This window comes from Macaca mulatta, chromosome 20 (genome assembly GCF_049350105.2).
Source record: "Macaca mulatta isolate MMU2019108-1 chromosome 20, T2T-MMU8v2.0, whole genome shotgun sequence".
NCBI lineage: Eukaryota > Metazoa > Chordata > Mammalia > Primates > Cercopithecidae > Macaca > Macaca mulatta.
Genome location: NC_133425.1, coordinates 76,390,408 through 76,411,181, shown reverse-complemented (window position 1 = coordinate 76,411,181; position 20,774 = coordinate 76,390,408). Strand labels below are relative to the sequence as shown.

Below are 20,774 nucleotides of genomic sequence, written 5' to 3'. Positions count from 1 at the left end.
GGAGCTCTGTGCTTTATCATAGAAATGGATCTGGCAAGTGCAAAGCCCAGGGAATCTATGGAAGCATTTGTACTGTGGTATTTCAGCGTCGTCAGTGCTGAATCTTCATAACCCTAAAAAACTTACTGAGATTGCTTTTGGAAAAATAACTTTCCTTCTCTAAGTCTGAATCTCTTGAACCCCTTCTCCTACCTTCACCCACTGAATCCATTGTTTTTATAGTTTAGTGCTTGACAACGTGGATTTTCCTAAGAATGCCACTGTCTTTGTTTTTTTTTTGAGACAATATCTCAGTCTGTTGCTCAGGCTGGAGTAAGTGGCATGATCATGATTTGCTGCAGCCTCAATCTCCCTGGGCTTTGGAGATCCTCCTAACTCAGCCTCCCAGGTAGCTGGGACTAAAGGCACGTGGCACCACGCCTGGCTATTTTTTTTTTTTTTGAGACGGAGTCTCGCTCTGTTGCCCAGGCTGGAGGGCAGTGGCGCGATCTCAGCTCACTGCAAGCTCTGCCTCCCGGGTTCACGTTATACTCCTGCCTCAGCCTCCCAAGTAGGTGGGACTACAGGCGCCTACCACCACACCTGGCTAATTTTTTTGTATTTTTAGTAGAGACGGGGTTTTGCCGTGTTAGCGAGGATGGTCTTAATCTCCTGACCTCGTGATCTGCCCACCTCGGCCTCCCAGAGTGCTGGGATTACAGGCGTGAGCCACTGCACCTGGCATGCCTGGCTATTGTATTTTTTGTAGAGATGGGTTTTGCCATATTGCCCAAGCTGGTCTTGAACTCCTGGGCTCAAGGGATTTGCTCTTCTTAGCCTCCCAAAGAACTAGGGTTACAGGCATGAGCCACCGTGCTTGGCCACTACTGTCATATTATAGCAGAACAGTTTATATCAATTTGGTGAGAGGGTAGTAGGTAGGAGAGGATGGCTAGAGAAGAAAATCATGATCTAACTTGAAAAAATATATATATTATTTATCTTTTATTTTGTAGAGACGGGGTCTCCCTATGTTGCCCAGGCTCGTCTCGAACTCCTGGGCTCAAGCATTCCTCCCACTTGGCCTCCTAAAGTGCTAGGATTATAGGCGTGAACCACTGTGGCTGGCCTCATGATGTAAGTTCTTAATGTTAGTTCTTCCTTAAGGAGGGACTGCTTGCACAGAGCCATCACTTCTTTCTGCTTAGAACAGATGAAAATACAGAAGTATAACATCTCTAGTGGCTCAAAGATATACACAGAGCATTAACAATCCACTCACAGGAGTGTCAACACATATGCAGACATTTGCCATGCATAATTTGAAAAAACACCCCTGCATCTATAAGGACAGATCTGTATTTGTCATTAGAGGGGAACATTAACATTCAAATAATTTTAACACATGAACTTTGGGACTTAAAAAACCACTGCTTTTCTCTTTAATTCCAGTGCCTGTATAACCTACTAGACTGATGGGACAAAAAGTTAATTCTTCTTTTCTGTTGTTTGACAGAATAATATATTTAGCTTCAAAAGACAATGTGAAGTTACTCTAAAGAGAAAACAAATTCTAGTGTGATTAGCTGATTTGGAAGCTGAGATCTACAACATAGACTCCAATAACTAATGACTGGTATAAAACACAGTACAATTGTAAAAAGATGGCTGTGAGGAATTTTTATTTTCCTTTCATGTTCACTAATTGTAAGCTTTCTTCATTTCAGTAATATCTAAAGTGATCTCCTCTTGTCAGAGGTAGATTTTCCCAGTAACTACTTTTCCCAGTAGCTTCTAACTCCTGTGTGAAAGAGAAAATAAAGATTTACCTTTAAAGAGAGTCACTGATTGGCTCACCTGATTATACTGTTTAAAAACAATAGCCTTAAGAGAGTCCAGATACCGACTTCTCAGGTCCATTTTCACAATCTGATGGTGTTTGCTAGCAACTGTCAGCGCCTTGAAATGAAAATTTGCAAGACCATTATTAGGATTACTGTCTCTGTGTTTGTAATATTTGTTGAAGTAAAATGTAAGAGCAGCAATTAGTGAATAGTTTCCTCATAAATGTAAAAAGAAGTCTAGAGAAAAATCTGATAGCCTGTTACTGAGCTTCAAAAACAAAGTGGTTAATACCATTAAGATTCTGATAAATGCAGTCTGTTGTATCAATTTTTTAGAAAAGTGATCCTGTTTAAAGTTAGAAGTTACTAATAAATCAAGTTCAGACTTAGGAATAAACAATAAATACTCAAAATGTTACTGTTTTTGAATACCAGTCATCTAATACTATAATGATATTGCCATACAAAAATGCAGATATGTATGCTTTAGGACAAATACTAAAGAAAAAAGTGTATACTGAATATAGCTTATGAGAGTTTCCTGTCATTAGGGAAAAAGAAGACTGAAACAGAATTCCTATGATAGGATAAGATGTTTACCCAGATCTAGAGAATAGAGACAAGCACGCCTTAAGATACACAATAGAAATGAATATTAGTCCACGCGGTGGCTCATGCCTGTAATCCCAGCACTTTGGCAGGCCGCGGCAGGTGGATCACTTGACGTCAGGAGTTTGAGACCAGCCTGGGCAACATGGTGAAACCCAGTCTCCACTAAAAATAGAAAAGTAAATTAGCCAGGCATAGTGGTGAGTGCCTGTAGTCCCAGCTACTTGGGAGGCTGAGGCAGGAGAATCGCTTGAACCTGAGGGGAGGAAGGTGCAGTGAGCCAAGATTGCCTCACTACACCCAAGCCTGGGTGACAGAGTGAGACTCCATCTCAGGAAAAAAAAAAAAGAACATTAGCGTTTGGGGTAATGTTTAAACTACCTGTGGCAAGGTGTACTCACCTGGCTGTAAGTGGATGAAAGACCACTATGTATCATGGAGGAGGAGACCCCAAATGTAAAGAAGTATTTTAAGGAAATAGAAGTGAGTAGCAGTCTTTGCCATTTCAATAAACCACCAAAAAACTTCAATGACAAGCAAGTAGTCACAGAGACCCTAGGGCTCGCCTGGTCACAACAGTGGAGTCCTTGGTACTCCACACCGCACCTCCACCCAACTCTGCTGTGGAGTGACAGGACATGATGCAGCCAGGATGGCAGAGCTGCCCCCTACAACCAGCTGACGTGGCAGCTCTGGAACCAACTGAAGGTGCCACTGTGGTTGTGAATGCTAATAGTGGCAGCAGCAAGTGCCAGGCCAATTTAGGGAGAACTAATTTGGGGAAAGATGCTAGGAAGCCTGTGATAGTAAAGGCAGAACCATAAAGAGAAGCAGGCTCTGAACAGAGGCTACATCTTATGTGGAAGCAGTCTCCTTGTGTATAGAATGTGGGAGAAATGGTTACAAAGGAAAATAATGTTTATTAATAAGCAAATTATACAATTATGAAAAAGTAATGTGGTATATTTATTTGTAACCATGTGGAAATGTTACTTTTTTTTTTTTTTTGAGATGGAGTTTCTTTCTCGTTGCCCAGGCTGGAGTGCAATGGCGCGATCTGGGCTCACTGTAACCTCTGCCTCCCGGGTTCAAGCAATTCTCCTGCCTCAGCCTCCCAAGTAACTGGGATTACGGCGCCTGCCACCACGCCTGGCTACTTTTTTTGTATTTTTAGTAGAGACAGGGTTTTGCCACGTTGCCCAGGCTGGTCTCAAACTCCTGACCTCAGGTGATGCACCGACCTCAGCCTCCCAAAGTGCTGGGATTACAGACGTGAGCACCGTGCCTGGTCTACCCTGGCTTTTATGAGAACTATCTTGTCAAAGGCAATAGCAAACTTTGACAGTAGTTATTCTGAACGAATGGAATAGGGAAAAGGGGTATGAAGCTTTGAAGACTTTTTATCTTTAGAGACTTCTGTATCGGTTGCATTTTTTATATTAAGTATGCATTATTTCTAGATCAAAAAACAATAAAGTACAGCTCCAATCTAGTATCTTATGCCATGTTCCCATCTGCAGATAACAACACCCTCTGTTTCTTATTTTAGGAGAACAAGAATTACATGTGGTTTTCTGTGTCTTTTTTTTTTTTTTAGAGGTGGGGTGTTGCTTTGTCTTGTGATCACAGCTCACGGCAGCCTCGGACTCGTGGGCACGAGGAATCCTCCCACTTCAGCTTCCCAAGTAGCTGGGACCACAGGTACATGCCACTGCACCTGGCCTGGCATTCTCTATCAAATACTTATTGAGCAGTTAAAATCTATATAGATCTTTGAGATAGGATAATAAAATATTATAGCTTGTAATAATTTGTTCCATACCTGACCCAGAAGCGGTGTATTGCGCCTCAGAGTGGAGGAGGACTTGAAGGCATACGGAGTCTGGGAGTAGTATACCACGTAGGTAGGTTTGTACTGGTTTGGCTTTGTGTACTGAGTTCCCCAGGCGATTCGAATCCAGACTGCATTCTCCTCAGTTTCTCTGAAGCTGACTGTCACCTTATTTAAAAAAAAAAAAAAAAAAAAAAAAAAAAAGGCATAATTTCCTAATTAAAATTTCATTGTGGCATCAACTCCAGGTGCTTTTTAGGGGTGAACAATGATGTCCCTATGCTTGTGTATGTGGGTTGAGACCTGGCAGTCTTTTTAGGGGTGAACAATGATGTCCGTACACTCGTGTATGCAGGCTGAGACGTGGCAGTCTTTTTAGGGGTGAACAATGATGTCCCTATGCTCGTGTATGCAGGCTGAGGCCTGGCAGTCTTTTCTGCTTTTCGTGAGTATTTTGGGAATCTTTGGGAAAACATTTTGTGATTTTTTTTAAAAAACATCCTTTTCATTTCTTCTTTTTTCTTCTGAGACTAGGTCTTGCTCTGTTGCTCAGGCTGGAGTGCTGTGGCATGATCATAGCTCGCTCACTGCAGCCTCGACTTCCTGGGCTCAAGCGATCCCATCTTGCTTCCCTAGTAGCTGAGACCACAGGCATGTGCCATCATGCCTGGCTAATTTTTTTTAAAGTTTTTTTGTAGAGGTGATTGTTTTTTCAATAATTTCTTGGACTTGTCCTGAAAACTGTTCTTCCATCTCTAAGAGTTTATAAGGTAAGGCAGCCTTACAAATGAGATACTTGTTTTATAATGAAGCCTTCTTAGCATCTAACCCAGACCTAGCACACACTATAAAGTTTAACAGTAAGATTTCTATGTAATTAGGCTGGGTGTTGTGGCTCAAGCCATAATCGTAGCACTTTGGGAGGCTGAGGTACGAGGATCGCTTGAGCCCAGGAGTTTGAGACCAACCTGGGCAACACAGTGAAACTCATTATCTACCAAAAAAAAGAAAAGGCAGGCGCAGTGGCATGTGCCTATAGTCCCAGCTACTCAAGAGGCTGAGGTGGGAGGATGGCTTGAGCCTGGGAGGTCTAGGCTATACTGAGCCGAGATCATGTCAGTGTATTCTAGCCTGGACAACAGAGTGAGACCATGTCTAAAAAAAAAAAAGAAGAAAAGAGATTTCTGTGTCATAATGGGCTTGAAAATATACTGTTCCTAATGCTCTTATGCATTTAGCTCAGAAGCTAAAAACTCCTCTAAAGGAATGTTATATGGCGAGACCAAAGGAAGTAGTACTACCTTGTATCCATTTCATGAATAAAATACAGGCCTTTCCAAACTTTTAAATATGGTTGCCAATTGGTCTGGAATTTAATAGCCTGCTCCTGGATTATCAGCTCCCCTCTGATTCAGCTTCCCTTTAAAGCTTTGAGCCTAGAAAGTAGGGACTTGAGTGAGATGCACTTGGCTTGCCAAAGTCTCTGTTTCCTCCCTCTGAGATCTTGTTCTAGGAAAAGTGGGTGGTTACGGTGGCACTAGCAAATTCTGCCCATTCTTTACCAGCTTTTCCAAATTCCCTCAGTGCAGGAGACAATAAAGTTTCCCCAGTCCAGGGTATGGTGGCGTAGAGCTGTCTGACTTTCCTGAGTGAGCAGCACAGAGCTTGGCCCCAATCACGTGCTCAGTGGGCCTCTACTGGCTTGAATGGAAGATCGTCTTATTCTGAACAGCTTCTTTGTTTCACATTACAAAAGCAAAAACATCTGTAAAATCAAGGGTGCTTCAGGTCTTCACTGACCATTACTGGAACTACTAGTTACATGTGGCTATTTAATGTAAAATCATTAAAGTTAAATAAGATTAAAAATTCAGGCTGGGTGCGGTGGCTCACGCCTGTAATCCCAGCACTTTGGGAGGCCGAGGCAGGGAGATCACCTGAGGTTAGGAGTTCAAGACCAGCCTGGCCAACATGGAGAAACTCCATGACTACTAAAAATACAAAAATTAGCTGGGTGTAGTGGTGCGCACCTGTAGTCCCAGCTACTGGAGAGGCTGAGGCAGAATAATTGCTTGAACCCAGGAGGCAGCTGCAGTGAGCCGAGATCTCGCCACTGTACTTCAGCCTGGGCAACAGAGTCTCTGTCTCAACAACAACAACAACATGGCCGGGCACGGTGGCTCAAGCCTGTAATCCCAGCACTTTGGGAGGCCGAGACGGGTGGATCACGAGGTCAGGAGATCGAGACCATCCTGGCGAACATGGTGAAACCCCGTCTCTACTAAAAAATACAAAAAAACTAGCCGGGCGAGGTGGCGGCGCCTGTAGTCCCAGCTACTCGGGAGGCTGAGGCAGGAGAATGGCGTGAACCCGGGAGGCGGAGCTTGCAGTGAGCTGAGATCCGGCCACTGCACTCCAGCCCAGGAGGCAGAGCGAGACTCCGTCTCAAAAAACAAACAAACAAACAACAACAAAAAGATTAAAATTTCAGCTGCTCAGTCACATTAGCCTCAAGTGCTCAGCAGCTACATGTGGCTGAACTGTACAATGCCAATACAGAGCATTTCCATCACTGCAGAGAGCTCTGCTGGACTGAGCTCCTCCAGAAAAAGCAGCCTCAGGCCCTGAATGGACAGGAGAGAGGAAAGGGAAGTTTTTATAATATTTACAGTGTGTTTTTGATATGGAGTAGAACAGTATGAACTATTACTAACTGAATTTCTTACAAATAAAAAAAAAAAACTAAGATAGTAGCAAATTTTAAGTGCACAGATGTTATGACATTGAATTTTATGTAAAAGATGAATTTTATTCTTACATTTTTTAATGCTCTCTGAAGAATTTTCTTAAATGAATTTTTGAATTGTTTCATATCAAAAAGGTCAACATCTTCACCTGCCAAAGTGAAAAAAAATAAAGAAAAATCAAGAGAGCTACAATGTTTTCAGTAAATACATTTGCAAAGTACCATGAAACTAAGCATTTTGTATAATTCCAGAGTAATAATGATTAAATCAAACAAATGCTGCTAGTACTTCTGACATGGCACCAAGAAATATGTTTCTCATTTTCCATAAGTAAGTAATAAATAATCACCTCATTTTTAAAGAAATGAGGAACATACTGCTATTCTTTTTTTTTTTTGATATGGAGTCTCGCTCTGTCACCCAGGCTGGAGTGCAGTGGTGCGATCTCAGCTCGCTGTAACCTCTGCCTCCTGAGTCCAAGCCAAACTATCAAATACAAATGTGCAATTGTAAACAGAAAATATTACCTGGTCCTTTACTCATCTGAAAAACATCCCAAACTTTCTGGTGCTGATGAAATTGCGTATCTGAGAGAGGGAAGAAAGGTTTACTATTAGCATATCATAGAACTTTGAACTAATATGCCTATAGATATTTCTATACTATAAAACTGGGGAAAACAGTAATTCATAAATTGGATTATACAGATTTGTGTTCAAAATATAAACTTTATATGGATTAAATTTACTTCATATAAATAAAGCAAATCATAATTACTCAATTAAACTGACTTAGATGATACAGTTCAGTTTTGGTATTTATTCTGTTAGCCCATTTATTCTATTTCCACATAAGCCTGCCCCACAGAATATCACATTAATCTGGCACGACAGGGAATGCTGTGCCCCACAGGACCCACATTTGAGCCAGCTGTTCCTCTGCCTGCAGCCTCTTTTCCTAGCTCCTTACACACCCCACTCCCCACCTCATTCTGCTCTCTACTCAGAGTAGTCCCCACCGTGATCACCCTACCCCAAACGCTCTGTGTTAGTTCCCAGTTCCTGTTGGAGGACTCATCACTACCTGACGTCACATTATGTATGTATTATTATTATTATTTTTTGAGACAGAGTTTCACTCTTTGTTGCCCAGGCTGGAGTGCAATGGTGCAATCTCAGCTCACTGCAACCTCCGCCTCCCAGGTTCAAGTGATTCTCCTGCTTCAGCCTCCCGAGTAGCTGGGATGACACACGCCTGCCACAACACCCGGCTAATTTTTTGTATTTTTAGTACAGATGGGGTTTCACCATGTTGGCCAGGCTGGTCTCAAACTCCTGACTTCAGGTGATCCACCCGCCTCGGCCTCCCAAAGTGCTGGGATTACAGGCATGAGCCACTGTGCCCGGCCACATTATTTATTTAGATGCTCATTTGTACACTGCCTGTCTTGCCAATTAGACTCTGATGGAAATGAGGGACCTGTTCACTGTTGTAGTCCCAGGTCTAAATTGTGTGGCATAAAGCAAGCACTCAGTATTTGTTTTGTTTTTCTAAGAGGCAGGGTCTCACTATGTTAACTGGGCTAGACTTGAATTCGTGGCTCAAGTGATCCTCCTGCCTCAGCCTCCCAGGTGTCCCACACCACCACAACAGGCTTCCGTATATGTTTGATGAACGAATGAATGACTAAGTATATGACAGAAAACACCTTTCAGGAGTTACACACTTGGAGTATCTTGGAGTAGAAATGATCTAGGAAGTTAGCAAGTTCAACCATATCCCTTCTTCCTTCTGGCTTAAAACTCTCTCTGCCCTGACCTGTCTGTGTCTCTTGGACCTCAGACCAGGTTTTCTTTTCTTTTTCTTTCTTTTTTTTTTTTGAGACAGAGTCTCCTGGTGTCGCCAGGCTGGAGTGCAATGGTGCGATCTTGGCTCACTGCAACCTCTTGTCTCCTGGGTTCAAGCGATTCTCCTGCCTCAGCCTCCCGAGTAGCAGATTACAGGCACCTGCCACCATGCCTGGCTAATTTTTTGTATTTTTAGTAGAGATGGGGTTTCACCATAGTGGCCAGGCTGGTCTCCAACTTCTGACCTCAGGTGATCCACCTGCCTTGGTCTCCTAAAGTGCTGGCGTGAGCCACTGTGTCTAGCCAGGTGCTTAATGAATTTTTGAATGAATGTATGAGAAATGGGAATGGTGTGGATCCACCTTTTATGCCTGAGAGAATCCAACCACTGAAAATGAGATAAACTAAATCAGAGGCAGATGCTCTAAATTCAGCAATAGCATGAATTGGAGCATGCCATGAGTTGGAACAAAGTATTACTAAAGATAATTTCTGTTACACTTACAGAAAACAGCTAATACATAATGATTGCAGTTAGTTAATACCAGGCTCTAAGTATTTAACTTGTACTCTTATTTAATTCTCACCATAACCTTGTGTGATATTATCACTATTATACAGATGGGTCAAATGATAATACCAGAGATGTTGGTATGCCACAGAGATGTTAACCAGCTTCCTACAGGGCTCACAGGGAGGCAGTAATGGAGCCATGAAATGAACCCAAGAAATCTGGCCCCAGGGCCTGTGTTCTCAGCCCCTACATTATGCTGCCTTCTGATTAAAAAAACAGACATCTTGAAAAAGTACAGACAGGCAAGCTAAACAAAAATCAATGAAATGGAAGGGAGGAGAGGTGAGAAGCTATACTGTAATAGGAACAAATTTTCAGAAAGTTATTTTCAAATCCTATAGTAATAGTACAGATGCTTCTTGACTTATGATGGGGCTATGCCTGATAAATCCACCTTGAGGTGAAAATAATTCACCTAACCTTTATATCTTAGCTTAGCCTAGCCTACTTTATGTGTGCTCAGAGCACTTATAGCCTACAGTTGAGCAAAATCATCCAAGAGTCTTCTATCATAAACTGTTGCATACTTCATGTAATTTACTAAATACTATATGAAAGTGAGAAAAGAATGGTCATATGGGAACTCAAAGTATGGTTTCTGTTGAATGTCTGCTGCTTTCATACTGGTTGAAAAATTTTAAGTTGAGCTTTTGTAAGTTGGCAACCTGAGTAATACAAAGCCTAACATTTACTTTATGCTAGTTACCATGCTAACAGCTTCTCAGGCTCTACCTCATTGAATCCTAACAAGAATCTTGTGAAGTCGATACTGTACTATTATCTCTGCTTGAAGTCTGAGGCTCAGAAAGGTGATGCAGCTTGTCAAACAACATATGGTTGAGTGACATACTGGGATTTGAAACAAGGTCTCCTCGACTCTAGAATCTGAGGCCTTATATACAAAATTGCTTCTGGGACAAGTACAGCGGTTCACCCCTATAATCCCAGCACTTTGGGAGGCTGAGGAAGGAGGAACACTTGAGCCCAGGAGCTGGAGACCAGCCTGGGCAACATGGCAAAACCTCGTGGCAAAAAATACAAAAAATTAGCCACACATAGTGGTGCACTCCTATAGCCCCAGCTACTTGGGAGGCTGAGGTTGGAGGATTACTTGAATCCAGGAGGCAGAGGTCGCGGTGAGCTGAGATGACGTTAAAGCACTCCAGCCTGGGCGACAAAATTGCCTCTGATGAAACTGATCAGTTAAGTGTAAATGCCAATCACTAAAACTTACAAATGATGTCTAACAGGGCAGCGTCATTGAGACTTGCACGCTTTTCCTAAAAGAGAAAACAAATTATTTAGTAACCGTGGTGATAGATTTGGTTCTATCCCATTTAAAACACATTTTAGGATTGGTTAGAACAGACTATTTGTACGTTCTCAGTACTTTACTGACAAACTGTCTCCAATCTGTTCTCCTGTTAACCAATGGACATTCTGACTGATTCATGTCTTAGTCCAGGCATTCACAACCTTCTCTCACAATTTATTCCTCATTCATCACTGTTAACTTCTTGATTTTTACAAAATTAAGTTTATTGAAGTATAATTATCATCCATTAAACTGTTTAAATATATATTTTAAATATATTTAAAGTATACAATTTGATACATTTTGACTTACGAATATACACACAAAACCATTACCACAATGAAGGCAGTGACAATATCCACCAGCACTGCCTCCCAAATTTTCTCGTGTCTCTTTTTTTTTTTTGAGACAGAGTCTTGCTCTATTGCCCAGGCAGGAGTACAAAGGTGCACTCTTAGCTCACTGCAGCCTTTGTCTCCCAGGTTCAAGTGATGCTCCTGCCTCAGCCTCCTGAGGAGTTGGGACTACAGGCGTGTGCCACTATGCCCAGCTAATTTTTGTATCTTTAGTAGAGAAGGGGTTTCTCCATGATGGCCAGCTGGTCTCCTAACCCCAAATGATCTGCCTGCCTTGGCCTTCCAAAGTGCTGGGATTCCAGGCAGGAGCCACTGAGTCCAATCTTGTGTCCCTTTCTTATCACCGCCCACTTCCTTCCACTCTTCTTGGTTCCCATGTCTCCACCTCCCAAGCCTTAGTCCTAAGGCAAACGCTGATCGGCTTTCTGTCATTACAGATTTGTTTACATTTTCTAGAGGTTTTTATGAATGTTAACATAAGTATGTACTCATTTTTTGGTCTGGCTTTTACTCAGCACAATTATTTTCATATCCATCCATATGTTAGCATCTATGAATACTTCATTCCTTTTTATTGCTGAGTATATCCACTGTATGGATACATCACAATCTGTTCATCTGTTTACCTGCTGATGGACATTTGGGTTGTTTCCAGTTTGTGGCTTTTATGAATAATGTTGCTGTGAACATTAGTACACACATTTTTATGTGAACGTGTTTTGTTTTTAAAACAATGCTACAATGCATCTTGATTTATATAACTAAATATTTATCAATTATAATATTTATACATACCTCATTTTTTATTATTTTCTCATCATAAATTTCTGTAAGTAGAATTGCTAGGTCAAAAAGTATATTTATTTAAAAGTGAAGGAGGCCAGGCATGGTGGCTCACACCTGTAATCCCAGCACTTTGGAAGGCCAAGGTGAGTGGATCACCTGAGGTCAGGAGTTCGACACCAACCTGACCAAGATGGCAAAACCTCGTCTCTACTGAAAATACAAAAATTAGCCAGTGTGGTGGTGCGTGCCTGTACTCCCAGCTACTCAGGAGGCTGAGGCACTAGAATCGCTAGAACCTGGGAGGCAGAGGTTGCAGTAAGCTGAGATTGTGCCATTGCACTCTGGCCTGGATGACAGAGTAAGACTGTCTCAAAAATAAACAAACAAATAAATAAATAGAAGTGAAGGGGGGATGGGTATATTGGAATAAGAAAATTATTTGAACTATATTTGCAACTAAAACATTTTAAAACAATAAGCAATTAAGTCGATAAACACACATGAAAGACAGAGTCTCTTTCCTTACAACTCTGCCAATACATTTGGGTGTTGTTGTCTTTTCATCCTTGATAATTTGATAGGTTTAAAAAAATACTGCAAAAAACACTGCTTGTTATTTTAATTTGTACTGTTTTTTCTTCTCCTATGATATTTACTTTTTCCATCTTATTGATTTGTAAGCATTCTTTTAAGATGAAAAGGTCAATTAAAAATTAGGTTTTTTTCCACTGCAGCTGTATATAGACCTCATCACTTCACTAATAGTTTAGCAGCTACCTTACATCTCTTTTGGGGTAAGGAATAGAAGAAAGAAAAACCCAAAGGGGTATCACTCTGTTCAAGACTCATCATTTCTAACACCGTTACCTCACACAGATGGATCAAGTGCTGAACTACAGATTCCTTTCTCTGCCGGAAATTTACAGTCTGCAGTTGATTTTCAGACAAAAAATCCCAGGCCTTCAGGATTGTTGTCAGTTCATTCAGGGGGATTTTCAAGATGGTCCTCTTGATGAACTCAGCAACAGTCTCATCCATCTCTTTGGCGCTTTTACAAAACAAAAACAGCACAACAAAGTATTAACCAAATACAATACTTGTCTGTTTTTATTTACACATACACACACACGTATGAAAAATAGAGACAGGGTCTCACTACATTGCCCAGGTTGGTCTTGAACTCTTAGGCTTAAGCAATCCACCCACCTCAACCTGCCAAAGTGCTGAGATTACAGGCATGAGCCACCGCGCCTGGCCATCAGCATATTTAGCTGGAATTTTGATTTGTAGGTCAAACACCTAAATGTTTACACTTTTTCAGCTATTCTGCAGTGTTTTAGCATAAGCATTTAATTATTTTCTCCTTAATGTATATTTAAATGTTTTAGAGTTTAAAAATTAGTGCGCTCTCTCCTTTTCTGGCTAGAGTATTTTGATGTTTTGATGGCGACGATACATAAATCATTCATTCATTCACTGATTCATGTAACCCCTTACTGAGGACCTGTGCATGCCAGGCACTTTTCTAGGCACTGGGGATAGATATGTCTTTGGCCAAAAAGACAAACATCTGTTCCAGTATGGTGCATCCATTCTAGTGGGGAGAGAGAAACAACAGAGGAATCACAAACTATGTTAAAAGTGAGGAGTGCTGGAGAAAATGGAATAATTTTGGCAGGCTGAGTTGAGGGTGGGAGTGCTGGAGAGAGTAGGCCTCATAGAGACTATGACTTTGGGGCAATCCTTGCAGGAGGAGTCATGTGGTGGAAGAGCTTTCCAGGCAGAAGGAACAGCATGTGCAACAGTCCCGAGGCAAGAGCCTGCTTGGGGCCTTCAAGGAACAGGGAAGGGTGGCCTCCAGTGAGGGCACAGCAGAGACAGGAAGGAGGCATAGAGAAGGAGGTGAGGTCAGTGATCATGGAAGGCCCTGAAAGCCACTGCAGGGATCACTGCTTTTTTCACTCTGCAAGGTGCTGAGCACAGGCAGGACATGCTCTTGTTTGCCTTTTCTGCCAGGATCAATCTGGCTACTGTACTGAGAACACACTGTAAGGAGGCGAGGGCAGAGGTTGGAGGTTAGTGAGGCAGGGGAAGAGGTCAGATTCTGGATACACTTTTAAGAGGGAACTCACGGGGTTTCTAGATGGATTACATGTGGGGTGTTAGATCAAGAAAAGAACCAAAGATGAAACCAAGGTTTTTACCAGGGAACTAAAAGACAAAGTTACTATTAGCTGAGATGGTCAAGACTGCGACAGGGAAAGAAGAAAGCTCAGGAATTCTGGAAATCTATTCTCAATCTGTTAATATTAAGATAAAGATGAGAGTCCAAAGGAGATACTGAATAAGCAGTTGGATCTGTGAGTCCACAGGACATGCTAAGAGCTAGCGGTGCAGTGGATTGCTGTCTCTCAGTCCTTTTATGCACTGCCTGTGAACAAAGAGCTCTTTCCTCCCTCACTTCTCCTGCCCATGCCTGAAGGTGAGATTCCTCAACTGTCTATAAGGTCCTGAGCCCCAAATCCAGTGTGGCTCCCTCATCAATAGGCAAGGGATATAATCTCCAGAGGAATGACCTAGCGGCTGAAGGAATAAGGAAGATTCTGAGCTCTTTTATTATTTTCCTCTGGGCAGAAGTTGTGAGCCAATGTTGACAGCTGATCTCACCTCTGCTACTTTATTTGGGGACACCGGTGAGCATCTCTCTCTCTCTTCAAATACAGAACAAAAAAGCAAACAAACATTGATATTTATTTATTTTTTTCATTCGAGATAAGAGTCTCACTGTGTCACCCAGGCTGGAGTGCAGTGGTGCGACCTCAGCTCACTGCAACCTCCCCAGCCTGGTTCAAGTGATTCTCCTGCCTCAGCCTCCCAAGTAGCTGGGACTACAGGCGTGCACCACCACACCTGGCTAATTTTTGTGTCTTTAGTAGAGACAGGGTTTCACCATGTTGCCCAGGCTGGTCTCAAACTCCTGACCTCAAGTGATCTGCCCGCCTCGGCCTCCCAAAGTGCAGGGATTAAGGTGTGAGCCAACGTGCGGTCTGCAAACATGATTTTTAAACAATGCAGGGTACAACCTGCATACTTTAATGTCCCTTAACAGTGTATCTTCTAGGAAGGCACACACAGACCTTGGGTGTCTGTGTTTAAGACACAAGCCTGTAGTCTTATCTGTTTCCTTTACAACTTTGGGAATTCCAGGGACAAAGAAGTATCTTCCTACAAGAGTCCTGGCTGTGGCTTATTTGTTGAAAACTGAAAAATTATCCTTGTCTACTTCTGAAAAGAAATATAGTTAACTGTATTTAAAAATATACTGAAAATGATAGTAAAACAAAGATAAAGAGGAAGGATTAGGAGTCGTTTAGAAAGAGAAAAATAACTGAATTAAGGCCGTAAGAACAGAATCAGGATCATGAAACAGGAGTCGGATTTGTTTCTTTGTGTAGTTACTGGACCATCTAAAGCCTTCACCATGGTCTACAAGGCCCCGTGTTGCGTGGCCCCCGCTTCCCTCTCCTTGATTTTCTGAGCTCCAGCTACACTAGTCTCTTAGTTAAATAATCTCTTTGGAGAAGGACCATTGTGCCTGCAGTTCCGACTGCCTAGAAGGGTCTTCCTGCACATGTTCTCTCCAGTGACTTCTTGTCATTCAGGTGTTAGCTTAAATGGTTTCTCCTCAGACTTATCCTGACCACACAACCAAAAGTTACTTCCCCACTCTCCACTGCTAATTTTTTTTTTCCTTTTTTTAGATGCAGTCTTGCTTGGTCGCCCACACTGGAGTGCAGTGGTGTGATTTCTGCTCACTGCAGCCTCTGCCTCGCGGGTTCAAATGATTCTCCTGCCTCAGCCTCCTGAGTATCTGGGATTACAGGTGTGCACCATGACACCCAACTAATTTTTCTATTTTTAGTAAAGATGGGGTTTCACCATGTTGGTCAGGCTGGTCTTGAACTCCCAATCTCAAGTGATCCTCCCGCCTCGGCCTCCCAAAGTGCTGGGAGTACAGGCGTGAGCCACTGCGCCAGGCCATCCACTGCTAATTGTCTTTATGGAACTATCTGAAATTATCTTTTTAATTTTCTTGTTTCTAAAATTGAGCTCCAGGACAGGACGATGTTTTTATTCACAGCTATACTCCTAGACCAGAAAGGCGTCACTATAGCCAAGAACAGTCTACAGCGTCCTTGATAAATACTTGTGGAATGAATGCCTGAGGAGACAACCTGGGCGAACTGGGATTCAACAGTCAGTGAAACATCAAATCAACACCTCTCCCATTAAGAACACGGGCGAGGGGCCAGGAGCGCGCCCGGCACCATACAGCACTTGAGGTCAGGCGTTCGAGACCACCCAGGCCAACATGGTGAAACTCCGTCTCTACGAGAAATACAAAAAGCAGCTGGATGTCGTGACGCACACCTGTAGTCCCAGCTACTCGGGAGGCTGAGGCAGGAGAACCGCTTGAATCCGGGAGGAGGAGGTTGCAGTGAGCCAAGAACGCGCCACTGCCCTCCAACATGGGCGACATAGCAAGACTCGTCTCAAAAAAAAAAAAAAAAAAAAAAAAAAAACACCAAAAAAACCAAAACACACACAGGCGAGGCAAGGCTGTTAAAATTGATTCCTGGGCCCTATCAAATTAAACTGAGGGAAGGGCGCACGGAAGGCTTGAGATTTAGCATCTTTTAAAGAGTACGTCAGATGATTAATTCCGGGTAAAGTTTGCAGAACGCCAGTCTAAAGAAATTTGGTAGACCGCACTCAATCTCACCAATTAAGATGGAAATCACTTTAGTAAAAGTTTACCCCTGTGACCATTTTTAAACTTTCCTTTTTTTGTTGTTTTTGAGACAGAGTCTCGCTGTGTCGCCCAGGCTGGAGTGCAGTGGCGCTATCTCAGCTCACTGCAACCTCCGCCTCCTGGGTTCAAGCGCTTCTCCTGCCTCAGCCTCCCAAATAGCTGGGATTGCAGACACCTGATACCACGTCCGGCTAATTTTTCTATTTCTAGTAGAGACGGGGGTTTCACCATGTTGGCCAGGTTGGTCTCGAACTCCTGACCTCGTGATCCACCCGCCTCGGCCTCCCAAAGTGCTGGGATTACAGGCGTAAACTACCGCGCCCGGCCCCATTTTTAAACTTTCTTTGTACTTCCTAGCGCTTTAGTGCCTGGCATACAGTAGATACTCAAGGTCTGTGGAACGCATGATCAAAAAGATCCATTTTAAGTAACGTTCCCGTAGCCACACACCTCTGCAGAGCTCCAACAGGCAGCCCGAGGAGCAACGCAAGAAGCTACACGGACGAAAAACGACGGAAGCCGAGGTGACAGAAAAGCAAAACCCCAATTCTGGGCCAGGAAGCAACCCCAGGCTCGGAGAGCAGAGCCCCTGGTCACATGACCACACGGCCCGCCTCTGACGCAGTCGCGTGCCTACGTACGGCTCGACCCGCCCCACCGCGGGCGAGGTGACGTCACGTCCGGCACAGCGTCACCGCCCCCTCACCTCGGCTCGAACCGTAGTTCCCCGCCCCGAGCCCGAGACCCAGCGCCAATCTTGAGCCTCACAACGTGCGACAATTAAGAAAAAGCCGCTCCCCGAGACCTGGGATCTGGCTTGCTCAAGGCCCCACACCCTCCCGGGCCCGATGCAATGCCGCCCGGGGCTCTCTTACCGGCCCTCATCTCCTTCAGTCTCCCTCTTCGGCAGCTGTTCCCGCCCGCCGCGCCTTCAAAGCCACCAATTGCAGTTCCCGCCGCCTCCAAGCCCCGCCCAGCGGAGCGCAAGCAACAGTCTTGGGCACAGGGGATTGCACGGGGGAGCGACTGAAGCGAAGGTCGCCGAGCCCCCGTGCCGCTGTTCTTACAAGTGTACAGCCTTGCACCACTAGTGGATTTACACATAGGCTCCGTTAGCGTCTGGCTTGTGTGCTCGGCTTGTGACTTAGACGCTGTCGTGCCTCAGTGGACTCACTGTGCCTCCCCCCACGACGGACGTAAATGGGCCCGTCCAGGCCAGGCGGTGCATGCGCCTCGGGGCCCGCGGGCAGCGGGGGCGGGGAACCCGGACCGCCGTGGAGCGGTGGAGGGCGTCACTAGCCTTCGGTGTTTGGCAGGCGGTTCAGCTCTCGGGTCCCCTGCAGCCGGCCTTCGGGTCGGGCGTCTCCGTCGGTGACTGCCGCTTCAGTTCTCCCGGTGTGGCTGCGAGTCCGGTGAGTCTTGGGAGTCCGGGACGTTCCAAGCGCTGTCCGTTGTCCGTCCTCAGGTCCCCTGACAGCGCGTCCCGCCGAGCCCCTTCCTGCCGCCGGTCGGCCCCAGGAGATGGGGACCCGGAAGACCCGACTGCCGCAGGCCGATAGCCGGGCTGCTGCACTGGGGAGGCTGCGAGTGAGATGGCTGGGCGCTAGCTGGAACACGCTGGTGGCTGGGAGCGGCCTTGGGCGTCGCTCGGGGTTGGAATCCGCCCGCCACTCACTGGCTGGTGACCTTGGGCGCGCTCCTTTCCTCCCAGAGACGGGGCTTCCTCGCCTGTAAAATGGGCCTTGAGGAATGGAGCCCTCAACACAGGGTTTGACACGATGAGCGCCCAATAAAGTGTTGTTGTTTATCTAGCAATTGAGAATTTGCAGGTAGAAAACGGGCGCCGTTCAAGCACGTCTCAGCTGCAGTGCCCTGTGCCGGTCGGTGCACTTTACTCTTTTTTCCCCTTTAGTACCTTTTTTTTTTTTTCCCCCAGGAAAGTAATACGCTCACCTTTCTTTTCTTGGGTTTAAAGATCAGGCGTTTTATGTAGAGTCTTAAATAGTTTTGGAAGTCTTCATTGAAAACCTTAAAGGCATGGAAGTTTTCGATGGCAAAGGAATTGTGTTGTGATGCCATTCGTATCTCCTCTCCTGTATATGCATGCCTTTTGCACTTGTTTAGTTGATTTAAAATGAGTTTCTTTTTCATCCTTTTCCTGCTGCGTTGAGGCCCGAACTAGTTGTCAATTTCCGACATTTAGCGAACATGGATTGGGCATTTACCACGTGCATTTGCAAGAATACTCCCTCACGAGCCTGTGCGTTCCTTGAGTTGTATAAACGAGTATTTTTCTCTGAAATTCACGTGATTTTGGCAGAGTGCTCGGCACCTTGTAAGCCCTGGTAATGTTTATTCAGGGAAAGCTGCGAGGTCGCATTCACTGAGAAACTCTTTGGTGGAAGTCAGAGTAGTTAAGCCTTTCTCCCCAGGCAGTCCCCGGGGTCCGTCTCAGAAGCAGCCTGGCATGGGGTCTACAGTACTAGCGCCAGTCACGTTCTTGGTGGTATGGGTTCAGAATTGGTCCTGTGAGAAGTCGATGTGATAAGTGGAAGTGGGCAGGGGAGGCAGTCCCTGACTGTCTGCTACCTCTGCTGCAGTGTGGCTCATAGTTTGAAAAGTTGAAAAATAATTATTTAACTGATACCAGGGCCGAAATGTAGGCTTTAAAAATGTTTAATGTTATTTATTTTTATATATTTTTATTTTTTTAATTTTATTTTGAGATGGCGTCTTGCTCTGTCGCCCAGGCTGGAGTGCAGTGGCGCGATCTCGGCTCACTGCAACCCCCACCTCCCGGGTTCAAGTGATTCTCGTGCCTTAGCCTCCCGAGTAGCTAGGGTTACAGGCCACGCCCGGCTAATTTTTGTACTTTTAGTGGAGACGGGGATTCACCCATGTTGGCCCGGCTGGTCCTGACCTCAAGTGATCTGCCCACCTCGGCCTCCCAAAGTGCTGGGATTACAGGCGTGAGCCACCGCGCCCAGCCTAAAAAAATGTATTTTAGAAAGCGGAGTGTTTACAGTTTTTTTCTGGAGAACAGATTCTTCAGACCCTGAACAACAGACTTTTCTGGCCTTGTTTTTTGCATGTTTTGCAATAACATTAGAAATTACAACTGTAGTGTAAATTTCCTAGGCAGCCGCACAGTAGGAAAATCTTTCTGAAGAAAAGCCAACTGGCATTAAAATACAGGGTTCTTCCTTGTGATTATAGATTTGCTGAAGTGAGTTACTAGAATGCTTACCCGTTTTCTTTATACTAGAGTTAATACAGCGCTCTAGTTCTAAAATTGTGCCACCTGGTGGTTGAACTCTGTCTTAGACTGCTCTTGGGGAAAATATGTACCTCAGAGTTGGTAGACTAAGGTTGAAGGAGTGAAATAAAGCTATAATTTTTTATATCTTCACTAAGAGTACCCTACCGCTTCTACCCTCTCAGCTTACTCCCCAGGAAAAGTTAAAATTGCCCTGATGGGCCCCTTAGCTAGCTATCAAACTACATTTGACAGCTGAAAATTTTAAGGGATTTCAGTGGACTCTTTGGTATTGTGTGCATACACGCAGTGGATGGGGCTGGATTGAGGAGGGAGGTGGTGAAATCGTGACACATTTACCCTTTTGATGTTTTCTCAAATGCCAGTGTAAAGATGAGACTAACAAACTCTTTGGTGGAAGTCAGAGTAGTTAAGCCTTTCTCCCCAGGCAGCCCCTGGGGTCACACCCTGGAGCAGCCTGGCATGGGGTCTGCACTGGAATTAAATATTATTACTCTATTCAAATAATAACAGTTTGAATGGAATTTATCCCTCTCTCTCTGTTTCACTGGAAACATCCAAGAACGAGGTCTTATGTTTCTTTCACTCTCGTTTCCATCATGCTGATGTTCGTAATTATTATTTTTTGAGATGGAGTCTCACTCTGTCGCCCAGGCTGGAGTGAAGGTGGTGCCATCTCGGCTCACTGCAACCTCTGCCTTCAGGGCTCAAGCGATTCCCCTGCCTCAGCCTCTCAAGTAGCTGGGATTACAGGACCCCACCACCACACCCAGCAAATTTTTGTATTTTTAGTGGA

The 20,774-nt window shown here is 44.4% G+C and overlaps 3 protein-coding genes across 4 annotated transcripts in view; 2 read left to right on the top strand and 1 right to left on the bottom strand.

The window, feature by feature from the left end:
* The window catches only part of C20H16orf46 (chromosome 20 C16orf46 homolog), a 70,937-nt gene extending 54,455 nt beyond the window's left edge, over positions 1-16,482 (top strand). Inside the window, exon 2 of the transcript XR_013412237.1 lies at positions 15,650-16,482. The gene's annotated coding sequence lies outside the window, so the exon portion shown is untranslated. The remainder of the gene's footprint in view (positions 1-15,649) is intronic.
* CENPN (centromere protein N) overlaps positions 1-18,574 on the bottom strand; it is a 30,273-nt gene extending 11,699 nt beyond the window's left edge. Inside the window, exons 1-7 of one of the 2 annotated variants that reach the window (XM_001111333.5) lie at positions 17,577-18,574; positions 12,756-12,936; positions 10,666-10,711; positions 7,538-7,597; positions 7,082-7,158; positions 4,255-4,431; positions 1,837-1,938 (exon numbers count right to left, since the gene is read on the bottom strand). In XM_001111333.5, the coding sequence (XP_001111333.3) occupies positions 1,837-1,938; positions 4,255-4,431; positions 7,082-7,158; positions 7,538-7,597; positions 10,666-10,711; positions 12,756-12,926 (633 nt within the window). In that variant the 5' untranslated portion in view covers positions 12,927-12,936; positions 17,577-18,574. The remainder of the gene's footprint in view (positions 1-1,836; positions 1,939-4,254; positions 4,432-7,081; positions 7,159-7,537; positions 7,598-10,665; positions 10,712-12,755; positions 12,937-17,576) is intronic. The other variant, XM_015126681.3, reaches the window with a different exon arrangement.
* Positions 17,959-20,774, top strand: part of CMC2 (C-X9-C motif containing 2) — a 32,785-nt gene continuing 29,969 nt past the window's right edge. The window contains exon 1 of the mRNA XM_015126682.3: positions 17,959-18,113. The gene's annotated coding sequence lies outside the window, so the exon portion shown is untranslated. The remainder of the gene's footprint in view (positions 18,114-20,774) is intronic.